Below are 23,809 nucleotides of genomic sequence, written 5' to 3'. Positions count from 1 at the left end.
CTTAAACTCTATATTTAAAACAAATTTGTTTCAACAATTTAAATTTAACAGAGTTTATAACATTAGAAATTGCGGCAAAATTTTATATAGAGGTATAAATTCAATATATATATATATATATATATATATATATATATAGCACTGGGAGTGATTTTATGATAATCACAAATCACATCAAGTTAATCATAGTGGTCGGATAAGAAAATATTGTATAGAAAAAGAATATAAATGTCATATCTCTATCAATTTATTGACTCAATTGTTCATAAGCCAATATAATGCAGGATACATGTTATAAAGAATGCTAGTGCTCAGCGTAATTATTACACAATCTAGATAGAACCATTTACTACTCTTCATAACCCTCGGGTAAAGGATTTGTTTTGGGATTATGGAAAAGACTGTGGTTACCATCTCCCCATGGAAATTTCTAAAAATAATATATTATATTAATAATTAAATAATAAATTAAATAATATATTATAAAATAGTAATGTAAAGTAAGAATTAACAAGGGTTAGATCTTGGAAATCCATGTTTTTCACATTTAATGTCATATACATGTTTTGATATGTACCTTGCTTCTTATTCTCATATGATCATATGCGATGAATTCTGGACGTTCATCATGATGATGTGCCTGATGATTCAAATAGCAATTAACCATAGCCAGTCCTATCGCTGGAAGGCCTACGAAATATGAAAGCCTCTTCCATAAAAGCTGCGTCTGCTCTGAAAAGCATACATTACTGTTATGTAATGTTCATTGATAACTTATTTGACATCCTCCATATATTTTCTCTTTACCCATAAAACGTGATACGCCTTCATAGTATTATTTAAATAGAAAGAGTAACATTCGAGTCCTAATTAATAATATTTTGACAAAAATGACACTTTGCTATGAGAGATAATATCGTCTAGAGTGCAATATTTTACGCGAATATAAATACTGTTGTTTTCAAACGCGTAAATAATATATAAATTAATTAATTAGCACACTTCATTTATATCTACCTGAACTGGCATGAGCGTCAGGAGCAGCCGACGAATATTTTCTGGAAAAGGTGCGACCAACTCTCATCCAACCAGCCATTTTTGCTTTTCTGCTCAAGAGTGCTCAAGAGTCCTAAGGGGTCATGCACAATGGGTGCATCCAGGACCACGACCGCTCACTGAACTGTTAAGTAGCAATAGAATGTGATTGGTTCTTACCTTGGGATCCAACCAATCACACTTAATTGCTATTTAGCAGCTAAAGGCCCGGGCACATAGAAAAACTGAAGCAGTAATGTCGCTGATCCATAGACGCGGCAACGCCGTGCGGCAGAGTGCGTTGACCAATCAGAAGGCTGCCGCAAGTCGCCTCCGGCAAAATCAAAATTTGTTGATTGGTCAACGCACTATACCGCACGGCGTTGCCGCGTCTATGGAGTCTTAGCATAAAGGCTATAATACACAAAATGCATAGCGTAGCATAAGCATAGCACAAGACCGCTGGACCAATGAGCATCCAGCATGTCGCCATATTAATTTACGTAAAATGCTCATTGGTCCAGCGGTCTTATGCTATCCCTAAGAGCACAGTTGACGGAAAGTCGACGGCAAGTCGACTTTTATAAGTCGACTTCTAAAAATGGCGGAAAGTCGACTAAAAGTCGACTTCTAAATAGTCGACTTCTAAAAATGGCGGAAAGTCGACTAAAAATCGACTTCTAAATAGTCGACTTATAAAAAGACGAAAACAGGTCAAGCGGCGCGTCATGCATCATCAATATGGCGGCGAATCTCGAGGAGGCTGGAGGACCAGAGTGGACCAGAGTTTACGCGAGTGCGAGGAATACGTGCCGCGAGACAGGACACGATAAGACGCCAGATAGTTTTTGCAGGTATGGCGGATCAAGTCGCGAGAAAGGTTTTGCCCGACGAGGTAAAAGAGGATCAGGATAAGGCCAAGTGGAAACATGCTTACAGGTTAGGTATGGTGTGTTATTAATTATCATCGATAATTAAGACCTATTGAATGCGACCTCTCCATTCTGTATCATCTTTCAGAACACCAGAAATGAAGGAACCTGTGTTCATGCATTCTTCGTGCGTTCTACGGAAAATCAGTCCGGAATAGGTGGTTTATAAAGAGGTGTACGAAACGAATAAGATGTACATGCGAGGTGTCACGGTGATAGAACCCGAATGATTGCCGAAATTCGCCCATGCTATGCCATCTTAGTGAACCATTGGTTGATCCACCGCCAAGGTATTTTTATCACAATTGTTGCTTTATAATGTTTTTCCTACTTATTTATAAAGATATTTATAGATATAATCAATGAACCGGGAGGATCATTTGCCGCGTGTCTGGTACATTCGGAAAGGCCGAATGGGCACTACCATCGATGGATATAGAGCATCCGTGGACGGTGTCAAGTGGTTAGCGTATTTCTTCTTGGAGGGTCAAGTGTGCCCTAAGCTGAAACGATTTGTCCTGTCGCTGCTGACGACACCTGGGAGCATCACCAAGTCATGGGCCAGGTAAATCGTTATTCTATCTCCTTTCGATTTCACGTTGATTCATCGAATAGATTACATCAATTCAATACGATTTTTTCAGGTTGATACCACGCACTCAAGCAATAGTACAAACGCTGCAGTCGCAGGGAGTCGTGTCCAAACACAAACTGCTAGAAATCTGAGGTTCGGATAAAAAATGTGAGATTTTAATTTATAAAATAATATTTAGATATTATCATAGACTTCTATACAATACTAGACCGCTGACAGACATCTCGGCCGTGATGCTTGCCGCCATGTTGATTTTAGTCAAGATATGCTATACTACTATTCTATACAAGTGGTTTTATACAAGATTTCTATACAATAGTTTGGCATATACAGAATGTCCAAAAGAAAGGGTTTAATACTACAGGAGTAGTGGTTCGATTTCGGCATCCAAGTACGCTACACGTCGAAGGCATGACTTACAAACTTATTGATAACATGTACCAATATTTAACACAAAAACATTCGCCTGCTTCGTTATGTACTGTAATAACGAATGCAGATAAACGCACATCATGAGCAACTGAACACCCGATAGTGACTTATTGTTAATTCAATATGGCCGCACCCTTCACTAACACTTGCACCTTGCACTCGCATCAGCTTTTCGGCAGTGCGTCCATAGATGTTAGTGGTCTAGTATAAAAGTCTGTGGATATTATATATTTATAATAATATATATATATATATATATATATAAAACAATATTATTATATATTTACAACATTATGATAATAATATGATATATATTTATATAGCTAATTTTGCATATTGTTTCGCGATTAACGCTGGAATGTTTTAATTTTAGTTCTGTTATTGTCAGCTTACCAGAAGTGGCTGCCGGAATCCGCGCACGCAGAAGTGGCACAGATATGGCCGCCTTTGTAATTAAGAATAAAACATTAGGATTGTAATTATACAGTTTTTTAGATAATTTATTTTATATATGAAAAAAAATCGAAATGCATCAGTTTTAGCCCTCCAGCAAGGGGTCGATTGTGTATCTTGAAATAATGAGGTAAAAATTACAAAAGTGAGAAAATTCATTAGCGTATCTACGATTTTATTTATCAAAATCTAATAAAATCTGTTAACTTTTGTTATTTTTACCTCGTTTCAAGATACACAATCGACCTCCAGACGTACGCGGCGGTTTATTTTATCGACTTTAAAAGTTGGCGGGAAGTCGACTTTTCGTCATGACGGGAAGTCGACTTTTCATCATGACGGGAAGTCGACTTTAAGTCGGTGGTTTTTGCGACATTCGCCGACTTCAAGTCGACTTCAAGTCGACTTTCGTCCTTAAAAATGTCGACTTCTTTGCCAAGTCAGTTTCGGTAGAAGTCGACTTCAAGTCGACTTAAAGTCGACTTTTTGCTCTTAGGGATGCTTATGCGACGTTATGCATTTTGTGTGTGACGGCCTTTAGCATTATGGCTTTTGCACACAGGACGCGGAAACGCTTGCCGCACAGCAAGAAGCGACGCGGTAGCCAATAAACTTTTGATTCTTACGGAAAAGCAACACGTTGATTGGCTACCGCGTCGCTTCTTGCCGCGCGGCAAGCGTTTCCGCGTCCTGTGTGCAGAAGCCATTAGAGCCGTGCCTTAAGTTCTTGACTGTGACCGCTGTTATGCCCGTATCAGACTACGGATTGGGATTGAGATTGGATTGAAATTTGACCAATTAGAGCATAGTTCACTAAACTTGAAGTTAGTTTTCTTTATTCTGATTGATTAAATTTCAATCCAATCTCAATCCCAATCCGTAGTCTGATACGGGCTTTAGGCCCGGTCTACAATCAGTCGTATGTCGGAGTCGGATGTCGGAACGTAGCCGATGGTCCAATGAGGAAAATTCGTTTTCGAAAAAGAAATTCTCTCATTGGACCATCGGCTACGTTGCGACATCCGACTCCGACATACGACTGATTGTAGACCGGGCCTTACACGGCGCCGTTAATCGGGTTTAATAACATCGGTAGTTCTTAGACTAGCCAATCACACTCATTCTTCAGAAGAAGGGAATAGCTGTGATTTGCCAGCCTAATGCTGGTTCTACAATGGGAGTCGCAAAGTCGTGAGTCGCAAGAATTGACCAATCATGCTGGGTCTACAATGCGAGTCGCAAAGTCGTGAGTCGCAAGAATTGACCAATCACAGTCGATTATTCTCCTCAAATTCGACTGTGATTGGTCAATTCTTGCGACTCACGACTTTGCGACTCGCATTGTAGACCCAGCATCACAGTCGATTATTCTCCTCAAATTCGATTGTGATTGGTCAATTCTTGTGACTCACGACTTTGCGACTCGCATTGTAGACCTAGCATAAGAACTACCGATGTTATTAAACCCGACGTGTAACAGCGGTCTGTGATTGGCTGATTTGCTTACTGCTTCAGTTTTTCTATGTGCAAGGCCTTTAAGGGGATCCTATAAGCCTTGTGTACACGATACTAGAAATCGGTCCGAGTTTCGGTTTAAGCCAATCAACTTGCAGCTCTTACAGAAAAGCAGCAGTTTCATTGGCTTAAACCGAAACTCGGACCGATTTCTAGTATCGTGTACACAAGGCTATAGTCGTCTGTAATACCGACACTTGTTTTAACCTCAACTTGCGAAAACATTCGCTTTATATAAAAATTCTACAATGTATTGTTACAAAAAGACTGTGGCGTGGATACATCCAAGCGGATTACATCCAAAAATACGATACCGTTGTCAGAATTAGGTTTAGACTCTAAACAAAAAAGTTATCTGTGACAAAGCATTATTGCAAACGTACACTTTAAGTGCAACATATTTACACCACACAAATATACAAGATTATAAATCCGCAGAAAAAAATAGTGAAATGGGGAATAGAAGACATCGCTTCAGCCATTGCATTGAGAAGTGTGAGCCCGAAAGCTTATAGATATCTTAAAAAAATAACTATCCTCTACCCGCCCTAAGAGCACAGTTGACGGAAAGTCGACGGCAAGTCGACTTTTATAAGTCGACTTCTAGTCGACTTCTAAAAATGGCGAAAAGTCGACTAAAAGTCGACTTCTAAATAGTCGACTTCTAAAAATGGCGGAAAGTCGACTAAAAGTCGACTTTTAAATAGTCGACTTATAAAAAGACGGAAAACAGTCAAGCGGCGCGTCATGCATCATCAATATGGCGGCGAATCTCGAGGAGGCTGGAGGACCAGATGAGTGGACCAGAGTTTACGCGAGTGCGAGGAATACGTGCCGCGAGACAGGACACGATAAGACGCCAGATAGTTCTTGCAGGTATGGCGGATCAAGTCGTGAGAAAGGTTTTGCCCGACGAGGTAAAAGAGGATCAGGATAAGGCCAAGTGGAAACATGCTTACAGGTTAGGTATGGTGTGTTATTAATTATCATCGATAATTAAGACCTATTGAATGCGACCTCTCCATTCTGTATCATCTTTCAGAACACCAGAAATGAAGGAACCTGTGTTCATGCATTCTTCGTGCGTTCTACGGAAAATCAGTCCGGAATAGGTGGTTTATAAAGAGGTGTACGAAACGAATAAGATGTACATGCGAGGTGTCACGATGATAGAACCCGAATGATTGCCGAAATTCGCCCATGCTATGCCATCTTAGTGAACCATTGGTTGATCCACCGCCAAGGTATTTTTATCACAATTGTTGCTTTATAATGTTTTTCCTACTTATTTATAAAGATATTTATAGATATAATCAATGAACCGGGAAGATCATTTGCCGCGTGTCTGGTACATTCGGAAAGGCCGAATGGGCACTACCATCGATGGATATAGAGCATCCGTGGACGGTGTCAAGTGGTTAGCGTATTTCTTCTTGGAGGGTCAAGTGTGCCCTAAGCTGAAACGATTTGTCCCGTTGCTGCTGACGACACCTGGGAGCATCACCAAGTCATGGGCCAGGTAAATCGTTATTCTATCTCCTTTTGATTTCACGTTGATTCATCGAATAGATTACATCAATTCAATACGATTTTTTCAGGTTGATACCACGCACTCAAGCAATAGTACAAACGCTGCAGTCGCAGGGAGTCGTGTCCAAACACAAACTGCTAGAAATCTGGGGTTCGGATAAAAAATGTGAGATTTTAATTTATAAAATAATATTTAGATATTATCATAGACTTCTATACAATACTAGACCGCTGACAGACATCTCGCCCGTGATGCTTGCCGCCATGTTGATTTTAGTCAAGATATGCTATACTACTATTCTATACAAGTGGTTTTATACAAGATTTCTATACAATAGTCTGGCATATACAGAATGTCCAAAAGAAAGGGTTTAATATTACAGGAGTAGTGGTTCGATTTCGGCATCCAAGTACGCTACACGTCGAAGGCATGACTTACAAACTTATTGATAACATGTACCAATATTTAACACAAAAACATTTGCCTGCTTCGTTATGTACTGTAATAACGAATGCAGATAAACGCACAGCATGAGCAACTGAACACCCGATAGTGACTTATTGTTAATTCAATATAGCCGCACCCTTCACTAACACTTGCACCTTGCACTCGCATCATCTTTTCGGCAGTGCGTCCATAGATGTTAGTGGTCTAGTATAAAAGTCTGTGGATATTATATATTTATAATAATATATATATATATATATATATATATATATATATAATATTATTATATATTTACAACATTATGATAATAATATGATATATATTTATATAGCTAATTTTGCATATTGTTTCGCGATTAACGCTGGAATGTTTTAATTTTAGTTCTGTTATTGTCAGCTTACCAGAAGTGGCTGCCGGAATCCGCGCACGCAGAAGTGGCACAGATATGGCCGCCTTTGTAATTAAGAATAAAACATTAGGATTGTAATTATACAGTTTTTTAGATAATTAAATTATTTTATATATGAAAAAAAATCGAAATGCATCAGTTTTAGCCCTCCAGCAAGGGGTCGATTGTGTATCTTGAAATAATGAGGTAAAAATTACAAAAGTGAGAAAATTCATTAGCGTATCTACGATTTTATTTATCAAAATCTAATAAAATCTGTTAACTTTTGTTATTTTTACCTCGTTTCAAGATACACAATACACAATCGACCTCCAGACGTACGCGGCGGTTTATTTTATCGACTTTAAAAGTTGGCGGGAAGTCGACTTTTCATCATGACGGGAAGTCGACTTTAAGTCGGTGGTTTTTGCGACATTCGCCGACTTCAAGTCGACTTCAAGTCGACTTTCGTCCTTAAAAATGTCGACTTCTCTGCCAAGTCAGTTTCGGTAGAAGTCGACTTAAAGTCGACTTTTTGCTCTTAGGGCGGGTTTTCTACGCTTCGTAATTGGGCATCTCGTTTAGATTTGGCCGAAGGTATTTTAATAGAAATTTTGACTCTCATGAAACGCAAAGCAGATTCCTTTTTAGATTTTGAAAAAATTGTTGTTGTCTGTTTTGATGAAATATATATATCACACAAAGTTGAGATTGACAGAAAAGCTGAGCAAGCAGTTGGTCCTCACAAAACATGTCAGATTGGCATTGTTCGTGGTTTATTTAGTAAGTGGAAGCAGCCAATTTATTACAGTTACGATCAAGCTCTCAATTCGTCTATCATTAATGAAGTCATTACAAAATTATACGATGCGGGTTATACTGTAGTCGCAGTAACCACGGATCTAGGCCCATCTAACAGCAAAACTTGGAAAGATATGAATGTCGGAATCGATAAAGAACAAAAATGTAATTTTACACATCCAAGTAACGATAATCTTAAAGTATTTGTTTTTGCTGATGGACCTTATTTGCTCAAACTTATTAGAAATCATTATTTTGACAGCGGATTTTTGATAAACGATAAACATATCAGCAAAACATGTATAGAAAGAATGCTGTCAATAAATTGCAGGGATTTAAAAGTTATCCCTTAGGAAAATTTACTTAAAAAAACTTAAAATAAACTAGAAAGTTTACCAAAGAAATTACTATTGATAAACTATTGATAAACTAGAAGTGATTTCGAACCAAACTTTAAGTATTTCTATAATATACTTTAAAGGTTACTTTAAGTTAACTCATGCAATTACTATTAATCACCCCAAAAAAAATATTCTGTCATTTAGTGGCTCCCGCTTGATTTTAGAGGATTTTCCTCTGAAATACGGTCTCAAGAAGATATTTTAAAATCTAGAGGAATATCCTCTAACCATGAGACACTAGACTTAAGATTACAGTCCTCTTAATACTAGAGGACACTGATTTCCGATATTCACCCGGAATAAAAAAAAATTATTTTTTTCGAAATTTTATTACTATTTTATAACTAAATTTGTTTCTTAAGATGCAGTCTATGATTATAAATATTTTCTCATATTTGAAAAACACACTAGCTTACCTTGGTGGGATTCGAACTCGGGACCTCTGGATCGTGAGCCAACTGCCTTACGTGGTAGACTACTTCTTAATTTGATGTAAGTGTTATATATAGTCTACATATGTCATAACCAGCACAAATATATAATTTTCCAAAAATCATCTTAAGAAACAAATTCAGTTTAAAAAGAGTAATAAAATTTTGAATTGGATATATGATATAATATTTCTTAATGACTCCGTTTACACGGCACCGTTAATCGGGTTTTATAACATCGGTAGTTGTCAGGAAGACCAATCGTAATCATTCTTCAGAAGAATGGAATAGCTGTGATTGACCGGCCTAAGAACTACCGATGTTATAAAACCCGATTAACGGTGCCGTGTAAACGCAGTCAATGTCTCGTGTGGTGCAAGTGTGGTGAAAAAGGGAACTTGTCTTTTTAAGTATACTGTTGAAACAACACGCATAAGTTAAAATCAGCTTTAAGTATTACCTTTATAAAAAGTAAAGTTAAAGTATATTTATAAGTATTACGTTTGTTAAAAGTAAATTTAAAGTATATTTGCGACTTGCTTATAAAGTTTTTATTGAGGTTAATAACTTAAAGAAAACTTTACGCTCGGCTGTTAGTATACTATTAGTCTACTATTATACTATTAGTATACTATTATGATGGCTAGTATACTTTATAATACTTTATAATACTTTAAGTAACTTTAAAAAACTTTAAGTAAATTTTCCTAAGGGATGTTTAAAGTAACTGAAGCTGATCTTAATGTTGCTGGTCAAGCAAGACAAAAAGTGTCAACGGCTGCAAAACTTTTTTCTCAAACAACAGCTCGAGCTATAGGATGGTGTGGAGAGCAAGGTTCTTTACAAAGAAGAAGCTTGGGAAGAAACTTTTTTTTTTACGTAGGGAAAACTCATGAGTACCGCCGCCCACGCGGAAGGGCGGACGGTTATGCCGGACTCTTACCGGCTAAAAACCCTACGTGTGGCCTACCTTGGGCGTCTCGCGGAACCCCCCCGGGAACTGATTATTATTGCATCCAGGGGTGCTTGGGAAGAAACTGCTGAAATTGTTCAACTTGTCAACGATTGGTTTGATTTATTCAATAGCAAAAGTACACATGAAAGAGATCCCAAGAAGAAACCTTATGGACTTAATTTAGACTATCAGAATAACTTATTAAATGCAATGACTAATTTCATGTATGAAATGAGAGTTGGTGGTCACAAGAATTTCGTTACCTTTTCAAAAAGGTGTAATATTAAATAATACCTCTCTTCAACAGTTCCTACCTTATCTTCAACAAAAATATAGAACAAATAACTTCAACTTAACTTACATTTTGACAAACAGACTTACGCAAGATTGTTTAGAAAATTTATTTTCTTTTCTCCGAGCAATGGGAGCAGCAAATGATCAACCTTCTGCATTAAACCTTCGATACAGATTACGTTGGTATCTATTAGGCAAGCATGCATTTGACATTCTTTCTAATGCTGTAAATACTGAAGTTGATGGAGATGAAAGCAATTTGATTAATTTGAACGACACAGAAGATCCACTAATAGCAGCAGCTTTTGATGTAGGCCAAAAAAAGTATCCTAATCCAGCGGTTGATGAAGAATTAATTAATATATTTCAGAATGAAGAGTTTATAAATAATGATGTAAATGAGTTTCAGAGCGATATGGGTATGTACGAACGGATGAATTGAAACTAATAATCTGCAATTACTAATGCGTATTAATAATTACACAAATTTAGTGTTTTCTTTCTAACAATGAGTTTTAAAATAGTTTACTTTATTCTGTAACTTATTATATAATGAAGAGCTTGTATTTAGTATTGTATATAGTCAAAATGTTACTATAAAAAAAGAAAAAAAGTACTTGAAAATATTTCAAATTTTATTGTTTACAACTTAGACTTTTTAATAAAAGAATGTAAGTAATGAAAGAACTATTAGTACAAATAAAGAATAAATATATAGAAAAACTTAATAATATTTAATGAATGCAGGTTTCAATGATTATAGTTGCAAGACTCAAAAAATTTCTTCAAATACTTAATTTATTCATTAGTTAGAAAATGATAAATATTAAATTTGTATTATTATTAAAAAGTTTTCTAATCAAAGAATAAGTCTTATCAACTTATATCACGGATAAATAATTTCTATGAAAAGAAATTTGAGTTTGATATACTTTACAAAGAATCAGGTTATACTCGATTTCTTGTATGTACATACTGTAATTTATACCACTGTAATGTTAATATAGCTCCAGTTATGCTATTTTCACATAACTGGAGTTTTTATTTCTTGCAAATATTTTTTATTTTTTTTTGTGTATATTTGTAATTTTGGTACATTTCTTAAATAATAAAAAAACTTAGGTATTCAATTCTCATAATAAATAAAGGAAACATCCGTATCTTTTTGTGATCGCAATATGTGTAAGTATGAAACTTTATTACTTACTGGTTTCGTCATTTTAAACGAAAAGAATTAATAAATAAATTGAAGAAATTTTTTTTTTTTACCTTTAACCCATTCCTGAAATTTCTAATAAAAATATATAAATATCACAAAAAATATATATGATCATAAAATTATTTATTTTTTCATATTTAATTTGAATGTTTTTTTCCCATTTTATTTCTACAGTTTTTTGTGAATGTATAAAACTACTCGAAATTCAACAAGGTGCACGATTTACAAACTTTATAAAATTATTTATTTATTATGAGAAACGTATATGTTTGATATATATTTCTTGACGTTAATATTTTTATGAGTATTGGAATGTTTTTTTTTTCAGGATATTTACGATACTCTCATATACTTTTTAAACTTCATATACTTTAATATTATTGATTGTTTTTCTGGTATTCTTTATTTTTAGATATTCCACAAAATGAAGAAACCCTTATAGAAGAGATTATTGAAACTGAAGGTTTAAAATATATTGCTGGTTACGTTGCTCGTAAATTTAAAATAAAATATTCTTCCTTAGGTGATGAGACAAGAAGATTAGAACTCGATAATGACCATTTTGATTGGATTCAATTCCTTTCTAATGGTTATCTCACTTATCCTAGTAATGACTTAATTAATGTAGCGAACATTATGGAAAAACAGTTTGTTCTTTTTCATGGCGAGTTTGGCTTAAGTAAAGAAACATTTATATTTCAAAAAGTCACTTAGTCAAACAAAAAATAAATGATAGATTTATTGTACCTGAAGAAGTAATATTGTGCCTGGTTCGTACACGTACTTACATTAGATTAAGAGAAATTAATAAAAAAATGATCTCTAATATTAATAATAAACATAAGAAAAAGAAAGTCTTAAAATTTATACATTAATATTTTGTAACATTTTTTCTAATAAATTTTATGAAAAAACATTTAGTAAATTTACTTTTATTTATTTATCTATACTTTTTTTTCAAAATGCCTAAATGGCTTCATAATGTACATTATTATTAACTAACAATTTGAATCATTTTGAATTAATAAACTGATAATGATATTTTTCAATTAAATTAATTTATTAATTATCCTTTTATCATCAAAATTAATTCCACGTTTAAAATACCGCCAACTTAGGAGCAAAATGTTGATTGGCTAATATACCAATATGGCTGGTCATTTGTTCCACAACACTGGTCTAGTTTCTCGAGGCGCAGTCAGTCACATTTCCATCGACTTAAATTTGGTTCTACGCCGCACTAGGCGCGAATTAACGACTTCGGTGGAAACTAGACCACTGATTCGCTAACCATTAGCGTGCGCAAGAGCACACCTTGTTTCCTTCCACCATCATGACCACTCTCATCTTTCTCTCTGGTAACAGTAAGGTTTCGACCAATCGCGTTGCTCGATTCGGCCGTCTGTAACCGTAGAAGTAAGAATTGAGCAACGCGATTGGTCGAAACCTTACTGTTACGTTCTACGAAAAGTGTGTGTGGCCAGCTTTAAACGTAGTTATTAAGAGTGGTTCTGCATATAGGCGGGCAAAGTGGGGGTAAAGTCCCTAGAGCTTGGCGTACCGCCATGGCGTACCGTATATGTTACATACATATGTATGTACATACATACATACAACATACATATGTATACGACGGTGATCATGAATGTCGTATCTGATCTGATTATTCTGATTGGTTTCTGAACGCAGCATACTTCTGCATACTTCTGTTCACTGTGTTCACTTCTGTTGACTGTCGATCGGCGTTGTGTGGGACGTTTGATTGTCGAAATTAATATTCTGTAACTTTGCGAGAACTTTAGTGGACAAACTAATTCGCCAAAATGACTATGGCAATGTTGCAACGTCGCGCTAATGTAAATATACACGAAACGTACACTATATTAACGGACGGTGATCTTGATACTAGCCTAACCTAACTTCTTATATATTATTGTTTTCTAACAAGTAAAAATTTTATTTTAGGTAAGGCTGCCACCTGAAGTAAACAGAGTATTGTATATTAGGAATTTACCTTATAAAATTACAGCTGAAGAAATGTATGATATATTTGGCAAGTACGGAGCTATCAGACAAATTAGAGTGTAAGTATAGTTGACAAATACTACGTTTACGTGAGCGTTACTTCTGTAGTAACTTACGGTAATTCACTCGTTTACGCGGAGTGAATTATCGTAAGTTACTGCAAAATCCTGTTTACGCAGAGGAATTATCGTAAGCTACAGAAGTAACGCTCGCGTAAACATTTATTACGTTTATGCGAGCGTTACTTCTGTAGTAACTTACGATAATTCACTCGTTTACGCGGAGTAAATTATCATAAGTTACTACAAAATCCCGTTTACGCGAAGGAAAATCCTGTTTACGCGAAGGAATTATTGTAAGTTACTACAGAAGTAAAGCTCGCGTCAACGTAGTAATAGTAAAAGTCAAAATGAAGTAAATCTAATAACAAGTTAATGTTTAAAGTTATAATTCTCGTTTCAGAGGTAACACCGCGGAGACTAGAGGCACAGCATTTGTCGTGTACGAAGATATATTTGATGCAAAGAATGCCTGTGACCACTTGAGCGGTTTTAATGTATGCAATCGTTATTTGGTGGTTTTATATTATCAGAGCAACAAAGCATTTAAGCGAATTGATGTTGACAAAAAGATGGAAGATTTAGATAAATTGAAAACAAAATATAATCTAAATGATGAAAAAAAATAATTTATCAAATAGTTACATAGAAGGTATGAACTGTGACACTTACAAAATATTTATTAAAAAATATAACTACATTTACATTGATTAGTTTGTTAATTTTTATAACGTATCAACCAGTTGTATGATAGACGTAGGATATAGAAGAGAGATAGAGGTTAACTTTGAATAATGCAATAAAACTTTGTGTTATCATACAAATATATTTGTATATAATTTCTGGTAGTTTTGGTGTAATTTTTATTTTCCCTGCACACACACACACACATACACACTAATTCAATTTTTATATCGTTTTGCAAATATTTTATTAATCTTATACTCAACAATAGAGTTTTGTTGTTTATTTTGCAGTTTATAATATAGAAAGGTTACATTTTTAGCCTTCCTGAGAAAACGTAGAAAAACCTGGGCAAAAAATGTTGGGACATTAAAAGGTCGCAATTAACCACTTTCACAGTTGGTTGCGGAGTGGCATTCCTGCGCTTTCAGGGACTCGAGAGGATGATATAAGTTATAGCGTAGTCTAAAGCACTGTTCACACTGTCGCTTGTAAGAGGTATCGTGCGTAACTAGATGTCGAGATGCTATTTTCAGTCTAAAAATGGCAAGTTTGACGAGTCTAAGCTTGTTTGTTTTGGTGATCGTTTTTTACATTTTGTTTTCGGTTCCTCCAATTAATAATCATCTATTTTACTATTGATTATCCCGTAGTCAATGATCGCGCTCTATTAGCTTTAAAGCCTTACTTTCAAACTTGTGAAATTTCGCATTAGAATTCATAATAAAACAAAAGAATGAAAAACGACGAAATTCTTTTCGCCGATAGCCTTCTTTATTACGTAAAGTTTTCACTTAATTTCATAGCATCTTAGTTCAGTACGTTATATAAATAACGTGGTTATTTCTTTACTTGTGTTCATGCCTATGTATATTAATTTTAATTTCGGTTTAACTTATTTTTCTAGTCCTAAGAATTAGAAAAAGATAAAAAATAAGTTAAATCGAAATTAAAGTTAATCTACATATTGCCATTCGGGCCTCGATAGATATTACAACAATTTCTCGTGTGGTCATTTAAAATTACAACGCATATGTGACTGCTGTTAATACATCATGGCTGCATTCCCTTTGGACGCTTTCGTACTGAAAGCGTATTCTATTTTTATTGCACATTATATGTTAAAGAAAGATAGAATACGCTTTCAGCACGAAAGCGTCCAAAAGAAACGCAGCCCTAGTATCATACATGCAGCGTGCAGCACTTGTTATTGATAAATCACTCGTCTCATCTCCACATTCGCGTTTTGTAAGCCGAGCTGAGCACGATTTTTTATTCGTCACCTGACTTAAGAATAAGACTACGATAAGAAACATTTATTGCAGGGCGGTATTCATAGTTGGATCTTATATCTAAGATCATCTTAAGTCTGGTCAAAAGTAGTCTTAAGACTCCGTCCAGCCAATCAAATGACCGTATTAGCAACTTAAGACATTACTTAAGACGGTCTTGAAATAAGATCCGACTAGGAATACCGCCCATAAATTCGTATAATTTATTATATTTAGTATATACGAAAATTTCTGACAAATTACGTCGATTATTTTCTCATACTTATTTATTCAGATTTCTACAAAGATGTGTTGGCGGGAAAAATCTGAAATATTTCATTATTATCTTGTCCGAGTTTTTAAAAAAAAAACGTTCCAAATCGTATAAAAAATCTAAGTCTTAAAATTTGTATTAATTCAAAAATTCTGATTAATATGAAAAATTCTAAGGCCAGTATTTATAGACTGAAAATTTTTACATCATACATACTATAGATTTTCAGTACTGGCAGTGAATATCGAGACGCAGCCATAGTCGAAACTTATTTCAAGACCGTCTTAAGTAATGTCTTAAGATGCTAATACGATTCTGTAATTGGTTTATAACATCTTAAGATTGTACTTATAAGATGGTCTTAAATATAGGGTCCACTGAAATATATATGCAAAGTGGAACGAGCGTTACTATAGAAATCCACGACAGGCGAGCGATATGAGAAAGAAGTCCCAAGTTCCCCTTTTCTCTTTGTCTAGCTCACAGCGTAGTCAAGAGTGGGAAGGATGGAGTGAGGAATGAGGATGAAGTACAGGCCGATCAAGAAGATCAGACAAGGACAGAGCGCTGCTCGAGACACCTTGACATACTCTCTCTCATATCGCAGGCCCAGCGCTCGTTCCAGTTAGTATATATTTCAGTGATAAGATCTGATTATGAATACTGGCCTAAGACATTTTTCCACCAGAGAATTACCTACGTGAGCGAGCGCACGAAATGCTGTATTATCATTATAATAAATAAATATCATCGGCGCTGAGAGCAAAGAGTTCGCTGACTCGGCGCTTAATCGCGTAGCGGCGTAGACCGCAAGGTCCGCAAGGTCCGCAAGGTCGAACGCGTGCAGCATGCGTCCGCGAGCATACACGCACGCACGCGCGACGCACCGCACCGCGCCGCGCCGCGCCGCGTCGCGACGCGGGGCGACGCACTCACACGCGGACGGAGTAGCAGGCGTGCGATCCGAGTTCATTCGATTTCAGTCAGTCGAAAGCGAAAACCCGCTTGGCGTTCACCCCACCGCGCCCGTTGTTCGTACGCATGCACACGTATGTACGTTCGCGAGATTTCGTTCCGTCTGTTGACGGTGCATCGTGATTCTTGGACGCATTAGCCGCGAAACTCGGCATCTCTCTACGGGGCCGCTCACGGCCGTTCGCGGCGTGAGCCGCGTCGCGTCACGACGCGTACCCGCTATATTTATTTTCATGCCAAACAGCGACGCGGCGTCATATATATGTCGTACGATTGCTGCGGCGGCGACGGCCGCGTCGCCGGCAGATCGCTCGACGCCGCCCTGCGCGGCACGCTGCATCACATCTACGAGAGTTTGCGCGAGCTACTCCACGTCGATTCGCAGCACCGCTCGTGGATGCTTCATCTCGTCGTTCTCGCCGTCGCCAGCCTGCTGCTGGCCGCCGGCCTGTTCGCCACAGGGCGCTACTATGTCGCGTCGAAAGTCACTAGATCGCAACAGGAATAGAACGATATCGCCAGCGTCCGTACGATTATAGCGTGACGCACGATAAAAACACTCCGTCGGTTGATGGAATGGCTCGGGAATACGCGAGAGTTGTGACTGTTGTGAGCTGGAATCCTCCCGTCGCCGAGGCCTCATCGTTTGGAATGACACAAGTGCATCGGTGCTTTACCTCGGGGCTTTGCAGAACGCCAGAATGCGGAGCGTTCAATGACTTGGTCGGCACATTGGTCGGAGACGGACCAATTGTATTTTGCAAAGTCACTAGAGCGTATCGCGACGGAGTGTATTCGGCGATACGTGACAGTCGCCGATTTTGCAGTGGCGTGAATTATTTTCCCTTTCTCGCAAATAAACAGCTATATATGAAAGTTGCGCAATTGCGTATTTATGTCGACCTAATTACTTATCGCTCGCTAGCCTAAATGTTTCACGAACATTTCGTACGTCGCGTCGCGTATGAAGCTCATATATATGTGCGATCTATAAACATTTCTGTCGTTCTTTATGTCCCCTCTGTTCGTTTCATAAACGCCCATATTGTCGCGGAATAATGCGTTCTTCAAAATAAAACGAAATCAAAAACATTTATTTATTAAGACTAAATTTATTTCCCGTAAGCTCGAGGAGGAATTTTTTCCTGCAGATAACTGCATCTTATCAAGTCATACTTCCGAAATCATACAGTTCCTATTTAACGCACGACGAAATTCTTTTCAATCCTCGCGACGTGTATATTATGTAAGTATACGATCATAACGATTCATCTCACTCGTGCAAATGTCATGCGCGAGCTTGGCCCGTCGCCTAGAAACGCGCCGTGTAAGCATTGCATTTCCCCTCGGCACGACATCGAATACGTATAATTCAAACTCAATCGCCGCCAACTTGTCCCGCAGAAGCGCAATATGGTGGCCGCGGCACCGGCCGCCGCTGATTCGATTGGCGCGTGCGCGCGCCGCGCGGCGGCACGGTGATCACGTGATCGCGGCAACTTCAGTTCGAACGCTCGCTACTCGCGCATCGTGAAACGTCGAGCGCCAACAGCATATTTTTCATCGTTTTCGTCTCCGTCGCCGTTAATGACATCGTAGATTCATCGAGGTTATGCTTGAATGAACGAGTGACCGACATGAGAGGATGCGACGACCTCCGTTGCGTCGTGACGACCCACATCCTGTTGCCTGCCGATTCGCATCAAGGTGAGTGCGCGCATTCACTTGCGCGGCTATTGTCGCCGCGCACGCTTTTCTTTGCGCGTTATTTTGTGATTCGTAATATTCACGCTCTTTTGCTTTCTTCAATAATCGCCATATTGAAAAACTATTTTCTGAAAGAAGAGGCGAATAAAAATCAGGTAGCAGGATGACGTCTAAAAACGTCTTAAGGCTCCTGCAGGATACTCATCGCGGCCATGTTGGAATGTGAGAAAGAAGCGAGAAATGACACGTTGAAAATTCTTGCGTAGTATTTCCAAATAAAAAGATATTTGCTTAAAATAACACTACAGATCACTTCAGCACACTTCGAAAATACTCCGAGCTGAGGTTAAGTCTACCCCTTTCCCTCGACAGTTAATAAACAGCCGTAAAACGAATGTGATACGATGCAGGCTTGTGCGCAAGCGCATGACTAGATTTCGTATTACATTCATTTTACGGCTGTTTATTAACTGTCAAGGGAAAGGGGTAGACTTAACTTCAACTCGGAGTATTTTCGAAGTGTGCTGAAGTGATCTGTAGTGTTATTTTAAGCAAATATCTTTTTATTTGGAAATACTACGCAAGAATTCTCAACGTGTCAATTCTCAACATTTCTCGCTTATTCTCCATTGGAGAGAGTTCTTATTTCTACCGCGACGGTACGTCGCCACCGTCAACGCGTTCTCGGCTCAGGGACCAGGGTATGTATTATGAAACTTTTCGGAATGGATTCCGATCGGAATTGTTCAGTTATTTCTTAGATTTCTATTGTCTTTTCTAGGGAAAACGGAATAATTCCGATCGGAATCCATTCCGAAAAGTTCCATAATACGTTCCCTGGGCACGTATTATGAAACTTTTCGGAATGGATTCCGATCGGAATTGTTCAGTTATTTCTTAGATTTCTATTGTCTTTTCTAGGGAAAACGGAATAATTCCGATCGGAATTTATTCTGAAAAGTTCCATAATACGTGCCCAGGAGCCTTAATGACATATTATTGAATGACGTATTATTGACATTAGAGATATGTCATTAAAACGTTATTAATGCGTCATTTGACATAATTCTGCTATCTGGAAAGTTTAATTATAGTTTAATTCGTCCGGTGCTTTCGTATTTTTTTAGATTTATAATGCAATATAAATCCCAGATAGCAACGTGTCTGCATTGTTGCTGGCATGTTGCTGACAACATAGTATGTGTTGCTATCAGAATTGTGGCAACTGAGTCCGCATTTGTCGGCAAGTTGATGCCTTCACGATATAACAATTTTGTATAGCAACTTGCCAACAACTTATTGACAACTTATACTGCGGTCTAAAATCGTCACCCATATATAACTGATTCAAAATTCGAACTGTTGCTGTCATGTTGCTGTAATAATTCATAGGATCACACAATGCTGTCATATTGCTATAGCAACGCGAAGTAAATTTGATGCTGCTCTCTTGCCGATAAATTGCTGGCAATACATATATTCAATGTTGCCTGCGTGTTGCTTCAAATATTAAATTACTCGAAATCATTGAAGCAAATATACAGCAAGTTGCCAGCATCATAAGCAATCACAGGTTGGCGATTTTGCTCAGACACGCTTTACTATCTGGGTGTTATACGATACGTATGTAGAACATATAAATAGATATTCTGCACTTTTAGAATTTGCTTTTATTGAAAACTTTTAGGGCAAATATCGCGATAATATGTATAAATATAAATATGTTAAATTTATCTCACTCATGAGAGTGTCATGAGTTTGTCGCATTATCTATATAGACATGCGCGTGTAAGCATTACATTTCTCTTTGGTCAAATATCGGATTGCGTCTAATTTGGTGTAATTCGAACTCTATCGCCGTCAATTCGTTCCGCAGGTGCGCAATATGACGGCCGTAGCGCGCGCATTGATAGATGTGCGGCGGTGGTTGATTCGATTGGCCGTGCGCGCGCCGCGCGGTATATAGCTCGGTGGTCACGTGAACGCGGCAACTTCAGTTTGAACGCGTACGGTTACGGTGCATCGCGAAACGTCGAATATACGCGAGCGGCATATTTTCCACCGTTTTCATCCCCGCCGCTGTCAACGACGGCGCAAATACATCTGGGACATGCGTGACTGAACGAGCGATCAAGAAGAATGAGACGATCGTTGTATTGCGACGATACGTTATCTGACACGCTTGTCGAACCGCAACGAGGTGAGTGCGCGCGTTCACTCGGATAGTCATCTTCACTTTTCTTTACGCGGAGATTTGTGACGAGAAAATTGAAAACGAGTGCGAAATCCAGTATTCAACATTTGGCTAATAATTTGTTTTTGTGCATAACATAATAAACATTTTCTCTCCTGCAATCTACATTATTTTACATATTAGTGAATCAGATCGATTGTACATTTGCGCTTTGGCTTTTTTTAATAATCGGATAAACCATATTGGAAAACTATTTAATTTTTTTTCTTTATATTGTAGAGAGAGGTAGACAAAATCGTAAATATAATTTATTTAGAGGTTTAGTATTTTCGAGCTTTGGAGTTTTTATTGAAGCGCAACATATATGATGTGCTAAATATTTGTAGAACATACGTATAGATATGTTCTACGTTTTTAGAATCTACATTTGATAAAAATGTCTCGGGAAAGTTTCACGATATTAAACGATTTAACCTGTGACTTTTCAGTGGTATATATCTGGGAATTGGATCTTGTATCAGTTAATTAAGGTCGGGGCAAGTAATTTTTATCCGAATGCAAAAGTAACTACAGCAGCAGGAATGCAATTAGAAACAAACAGTGTCATTGGTCATAATCCATGTATAAATAAATTTGGTATATTTTGCACGCCCTATTTTATTATAAAAGCATCATTTAAACAACTAAAATATTTAGTACAAAAATAAAGTAATTCTATAGTTGTATACGATCCATTTCAAATACGACTGTGTTTAAACTTTTAAAATTATTTATTTTTTTTGTGATCTTTTAATTAAATAGAAATTTATAACGTTAGCATTTAAAAATGCTAAAATTAACCGGTTTCAATATGAAGGCATGTTTTATAAATTTTTTAATTGGTGATGTGTGTGATTTTAGACATAATAAATGTATACGAAATTATCTCTCTTTTAAACTTTTTATTTCCACTTTTTACTCTCTTTTTACTTTCTTTTCAATATTTCAATGGATAATTAGATATTGTAGGAAATGTGACTTTTCCTATCATAAAATTGGTGAAGCGGCGCTTTATATTTAGATGCGAGAAATCGTCAATAAAAATTGCTGTTACTGTATATTTCTCTCTCTCTCTCTCTCTCTCTCTCTCTCTCTCTCTCTCTCTCTCTCTCTCTCTCTCTCTCTCTCTCTCTCTCTCTCACGATTCTTATTAAGGGCAGTTAAAAACCTGCACTTTATCTTTATATGTAACTGGCAACAATGCGAGTAACTTAAAGAATTAATCTTTATTTTATATATATCGTTCGGCACCACAGAAATACCGGTACGACACGTTTTAGTATTTATATCTTAGAATTGGCAATGTGATGTCCGCAAATTCTTATGGTGCAGTTTAGATCGATAGAGTTTTTCATCAGTATTTTTATCGGTGTCATAAATATCGCGACAGTAAACATATATAGATTTTATTATGTTCTTAGGATAATACCGTAAAATATATTTTCCATATAAACTCTTAGTGAGAACATTCCTCAATCGATGTCAAACATTTTATCTTCAGAATCATAATCTCAAATGTTGCAAAAGACGTCTGAAATTTAAATGCGTAACAATAAAAATGGACATGAGAGACAAAAAGGTCTCTATGAAATTTTGTTACGATTTGATTCAGTTAATTAAAGCAATTTTTATGTTTTTTTTTGCATCGCTTTCAGAAACGTTTTTAAAGTAACAATGAATCTCAACATCTCGAGTATACTCGCAACTCGTCGCGTCGCGTAAAAGAGTCACGGTCGGTCTCGCTCCGCGTGTACTTGGCGCGAGACACTACCGTGTCTCTTGATTTTTTACTGTAAAAAGTTTATATTAAAATAGAATAAGATTTTCTATTTTAATATAATTGATAATTTCATACAGAAAAAAAAGAAGTATCAAATCAAGACTTATGTATACTCGTATATGTATATGTATATGCAAAAATCTATAATTTTCTTATAAGAATTTCAACATTTTATTTCTTTTAGTTGAACTATATATAAATGCCCTCATTCAAGCAAGTTTTCTTTATATTTCATTTCAAGATTACAGATTCTTGCGTATATAAGTCTTGATTTAACATTTCTTTTTTTTTCTGTGTATCGAAAGTAACAAGACGTAGCTAGTTTTTAAAAATGTATTATTCATTTAGACGAGCATATCTTAAATCGTGCACAAATGATTATAGTAGAAAATATTTATTCCGTTATTTAAGATTTATTTACCTTATTTATATTTAAACCCTAAAATACGATAGTTTTATTTTGGATTTAAAATGTTTTTATATAATAATTTTTATCAGATTATCTCAGCAGTTTCTTAGAAGCTTATTTTTTAATTTTTTGTTAAACTTTTTAAAGATCTCTAAAATTCTTCTCATTAAAATAAATTTTACATAATGATGTTTGATAAGATAACGTTGATTTGACAAACGAATTTGATGTACCGAGTTTTTAAAGATATGAGTATCTACTAGTACAAGATCCCGACCTACATCGACCTTCACCCATCTGTTTTCCTAATAAAAGGTATTTTTTATCAAACATAATGAATAAACAAACAAATCGCGAATGGGTTGCCTAATTAAATCAGCTCAAGGCTACCCTTAATTAAAAATAATTTAATTAATTATTTTTTTATTTCTACACTCATTTGTATTCTCAAAACATTCAGTACCAATCGAAAGTACAAAGCATAAGTAGAAAGGAAAAGTTAGGTTGCCTATCTTTTACTGCTCCCTATTACCGGGTTGCCAGGTATAAACAGGTGAGTTGGTATTACTAATTTACACTCATCTGTATTCTTTAATTGAACTATACAAAAAATAAAGATAATTTTATTGCGAACACAGTGGTATTAGGTTGCCTGAGCAAAATCGATCAAGACTTGCGGTTGCCGCGCTTTAAAATCCGAATATTTGAGTAAGCGAGCGGGGTGCGACAGAGAAGCGCTGAACGTACTATTCTATGCAATAGAGGAGGACGCAGCATAAGTAGCAGTTGTGCGTGAAGCAGTTGCCGAGTGAAAGAGAGTGCGCATGCTCTTTTCTCCGTGCGATAGAGAAAGACAATTCTATCGCTCGAAATCTTTTTTGGAGTAAATAATATAAAAATAATTTCTAATATTGTATAAAAATGTATAACATAACAATAATATACAAGTAATATTAACGTACC

General features: G+C 36.5%; 4 protein-coding genes across 14 annotated transcripts; 3 read left to right on the top strand and 1 right to left on the bottom strand.

The window, feature by feature from the left end:
* Positions 1-225: 225 nt before the first annotated feature.
* On the bottom strand, positions 226-1,178 carry LOC139783316 (cytochrome c oxidase subunit 6A1, mitochondrial). Its single transcript, XM_071722475.1, has 3 exons — positions 1,018-1,178; positions 578-732; positions 226-430 (listed from the first exon to the last, which is right to left on the bottom strand). The coding sequence occupies exons 1-3, from the start codon at positions 1,094-1,096 to the stop codon at positions 350-352; spliced, it is 315 nt and encodes a 104-aa protein (XP_071578576.1). The 5' UTR covers positions 1,097-1,178; the 3' UTR covers positions 226-349.
* A 483-nt stretch (positions 1,179-1,661) lies between these two features.
* On the top strand, positions 1,662-3,476 carry LOC139783317 (probable ATP-dependent RNA helicase DHX37). 7 transcript variants are annotated; one of them, XM_071722476.1, is made up of 5 exons: positions 1,662-1,979; positions 2,056-2,257; positions 2,321-2,532; positions 2,612-2,694; positions 2,771-3,092. In XM_071722476.1, the coding sequence occupies exons 3-4, from the start codon at positions 2,330-2,332 to the stop codon at positions 2,691-2,693; spliced, it is 285 nt and encodes a 94-aa protein (XP_071578577.1). In that variant the 5' UTR covers positions 1,662-1,979; positions 2,056-2,257; positions 2,321-2,329; the 3' UTR covers position 2,694; positions 2,771-3,092. The 7 variants fall into 7 exon arrangements, 1 of the variants encoding a protein (XP_071578577.1); XR_011721213.1 differs by lacking the exon at positions 2,771-3,092 and adding an exon at positions 3,368-3,476 and having other exon boundaries at positions 1,671-1,974; positions 2,612-2,709; XR_011721216.1 differs by lacking the exon at positions 2,771-3,092 and adding an exon at positions 3,383-3,476 and having other exon boundaries at positions 1,671-1,979.
* A 1,645-nt stretch (positions 3,477-5,121) lies between these two features.
* LOC139783313 (probable ATP-dependent RNA helicase DHX37) lies at positions 5,122-7,474 on the top strand. Of its 2 annotated transcripts, none has more exons than XM_071722463.1 (5): positions 5,122-5,928; positions 6,005-6,206; positions 6,270-6,481; positions 6,561-6,658; positions 7,337-7,474. In XM_071722463.1, the coding sequence occupies exons 3-5, from the start codon at positions 6,279-6,281 to the stop codon at positions 7,399-7,401; spliced, it is 366 nt and encodes a 121-aa protein (XP_071578564.1). In that variant the 5' UTR covers positions 5,122-5,928; positions 6,005-6,206; positions 6,270-6,278; the 3' UTR covers positions 7,402-7,474. The 2 variants fall into 2 exon arrangements, with proteins under 2 accessions (XP_071578564.1, XP_071578563.1); XM_071722462.1 differs by having other exon boundaries at positions 5,124-5,928; positions 7,322-7,474.
* A 5,648-nt stretch (positions 7,475-13,122) lies between these two features.
* On the top strand, positions 13,123-17,809 carry Sf3b6 (splicing factor 3B subunit 6). 4 transcript variants are annotated; one of them, XR_011721209.1, is made up of 5 exons: positions 13,123-13,285; positions 13,395-13,513; positions 13,917-14,165; positions 14,520-14,695; positions 16,222-17,809. XR_011721209.1 is itself a non-coding variant. In XM_071722456.1 (4 exons), the coding sequence occupies exons 1-3, from the start codon at positions 13,253-13,255 to the stop codon at positions 14,140-14,142; spliced, it is 378 nt and encodes a 125-aa protein (XP_071578557.1). In that variant the 5' UTR covers positions 13,123-13,252; the 3' UTR covers positions 14,143-14,165; positions 14,520-17,809. The 4 variants fall into 4 exon arrangements, 1 of the variants encoding a protein (XP_071578557.1); XR_011721208.1 differs by having other exon boundaries at positions 14,520-14,743; XR_011721207.1 differs by having other exon boundaries at positions 14,520-16,366; positions 16,431-17,809.
* The last annotated feature ends 6,000 nt before the right edge of the window (positions 17,810-23,809 follow it).

Source organism: Temnothorax nylanderi, unplaced genomic scaffold, assembly GCF_030848795.1.
Source record: "Temnothorax nylanderi isolate EJ_2023f unplaced genomic scaffold, tnyl_v1.0 TNYL_tig0488_pilon, whole genome shotgun sequence".
In the NCBI taxonomy this organism is placed as follows: domain Eukaryota; kingdom Metazoa; phylum Arthropoda; class Insecta; order Hymenoptera; family Formicidae; genus Temnothorax; species Temnothorax nylanderi.
Note: the sequence above shows the minus strand (reverse complement) of the source record. Positions and strands in the feature narration are given on the sequence as shown.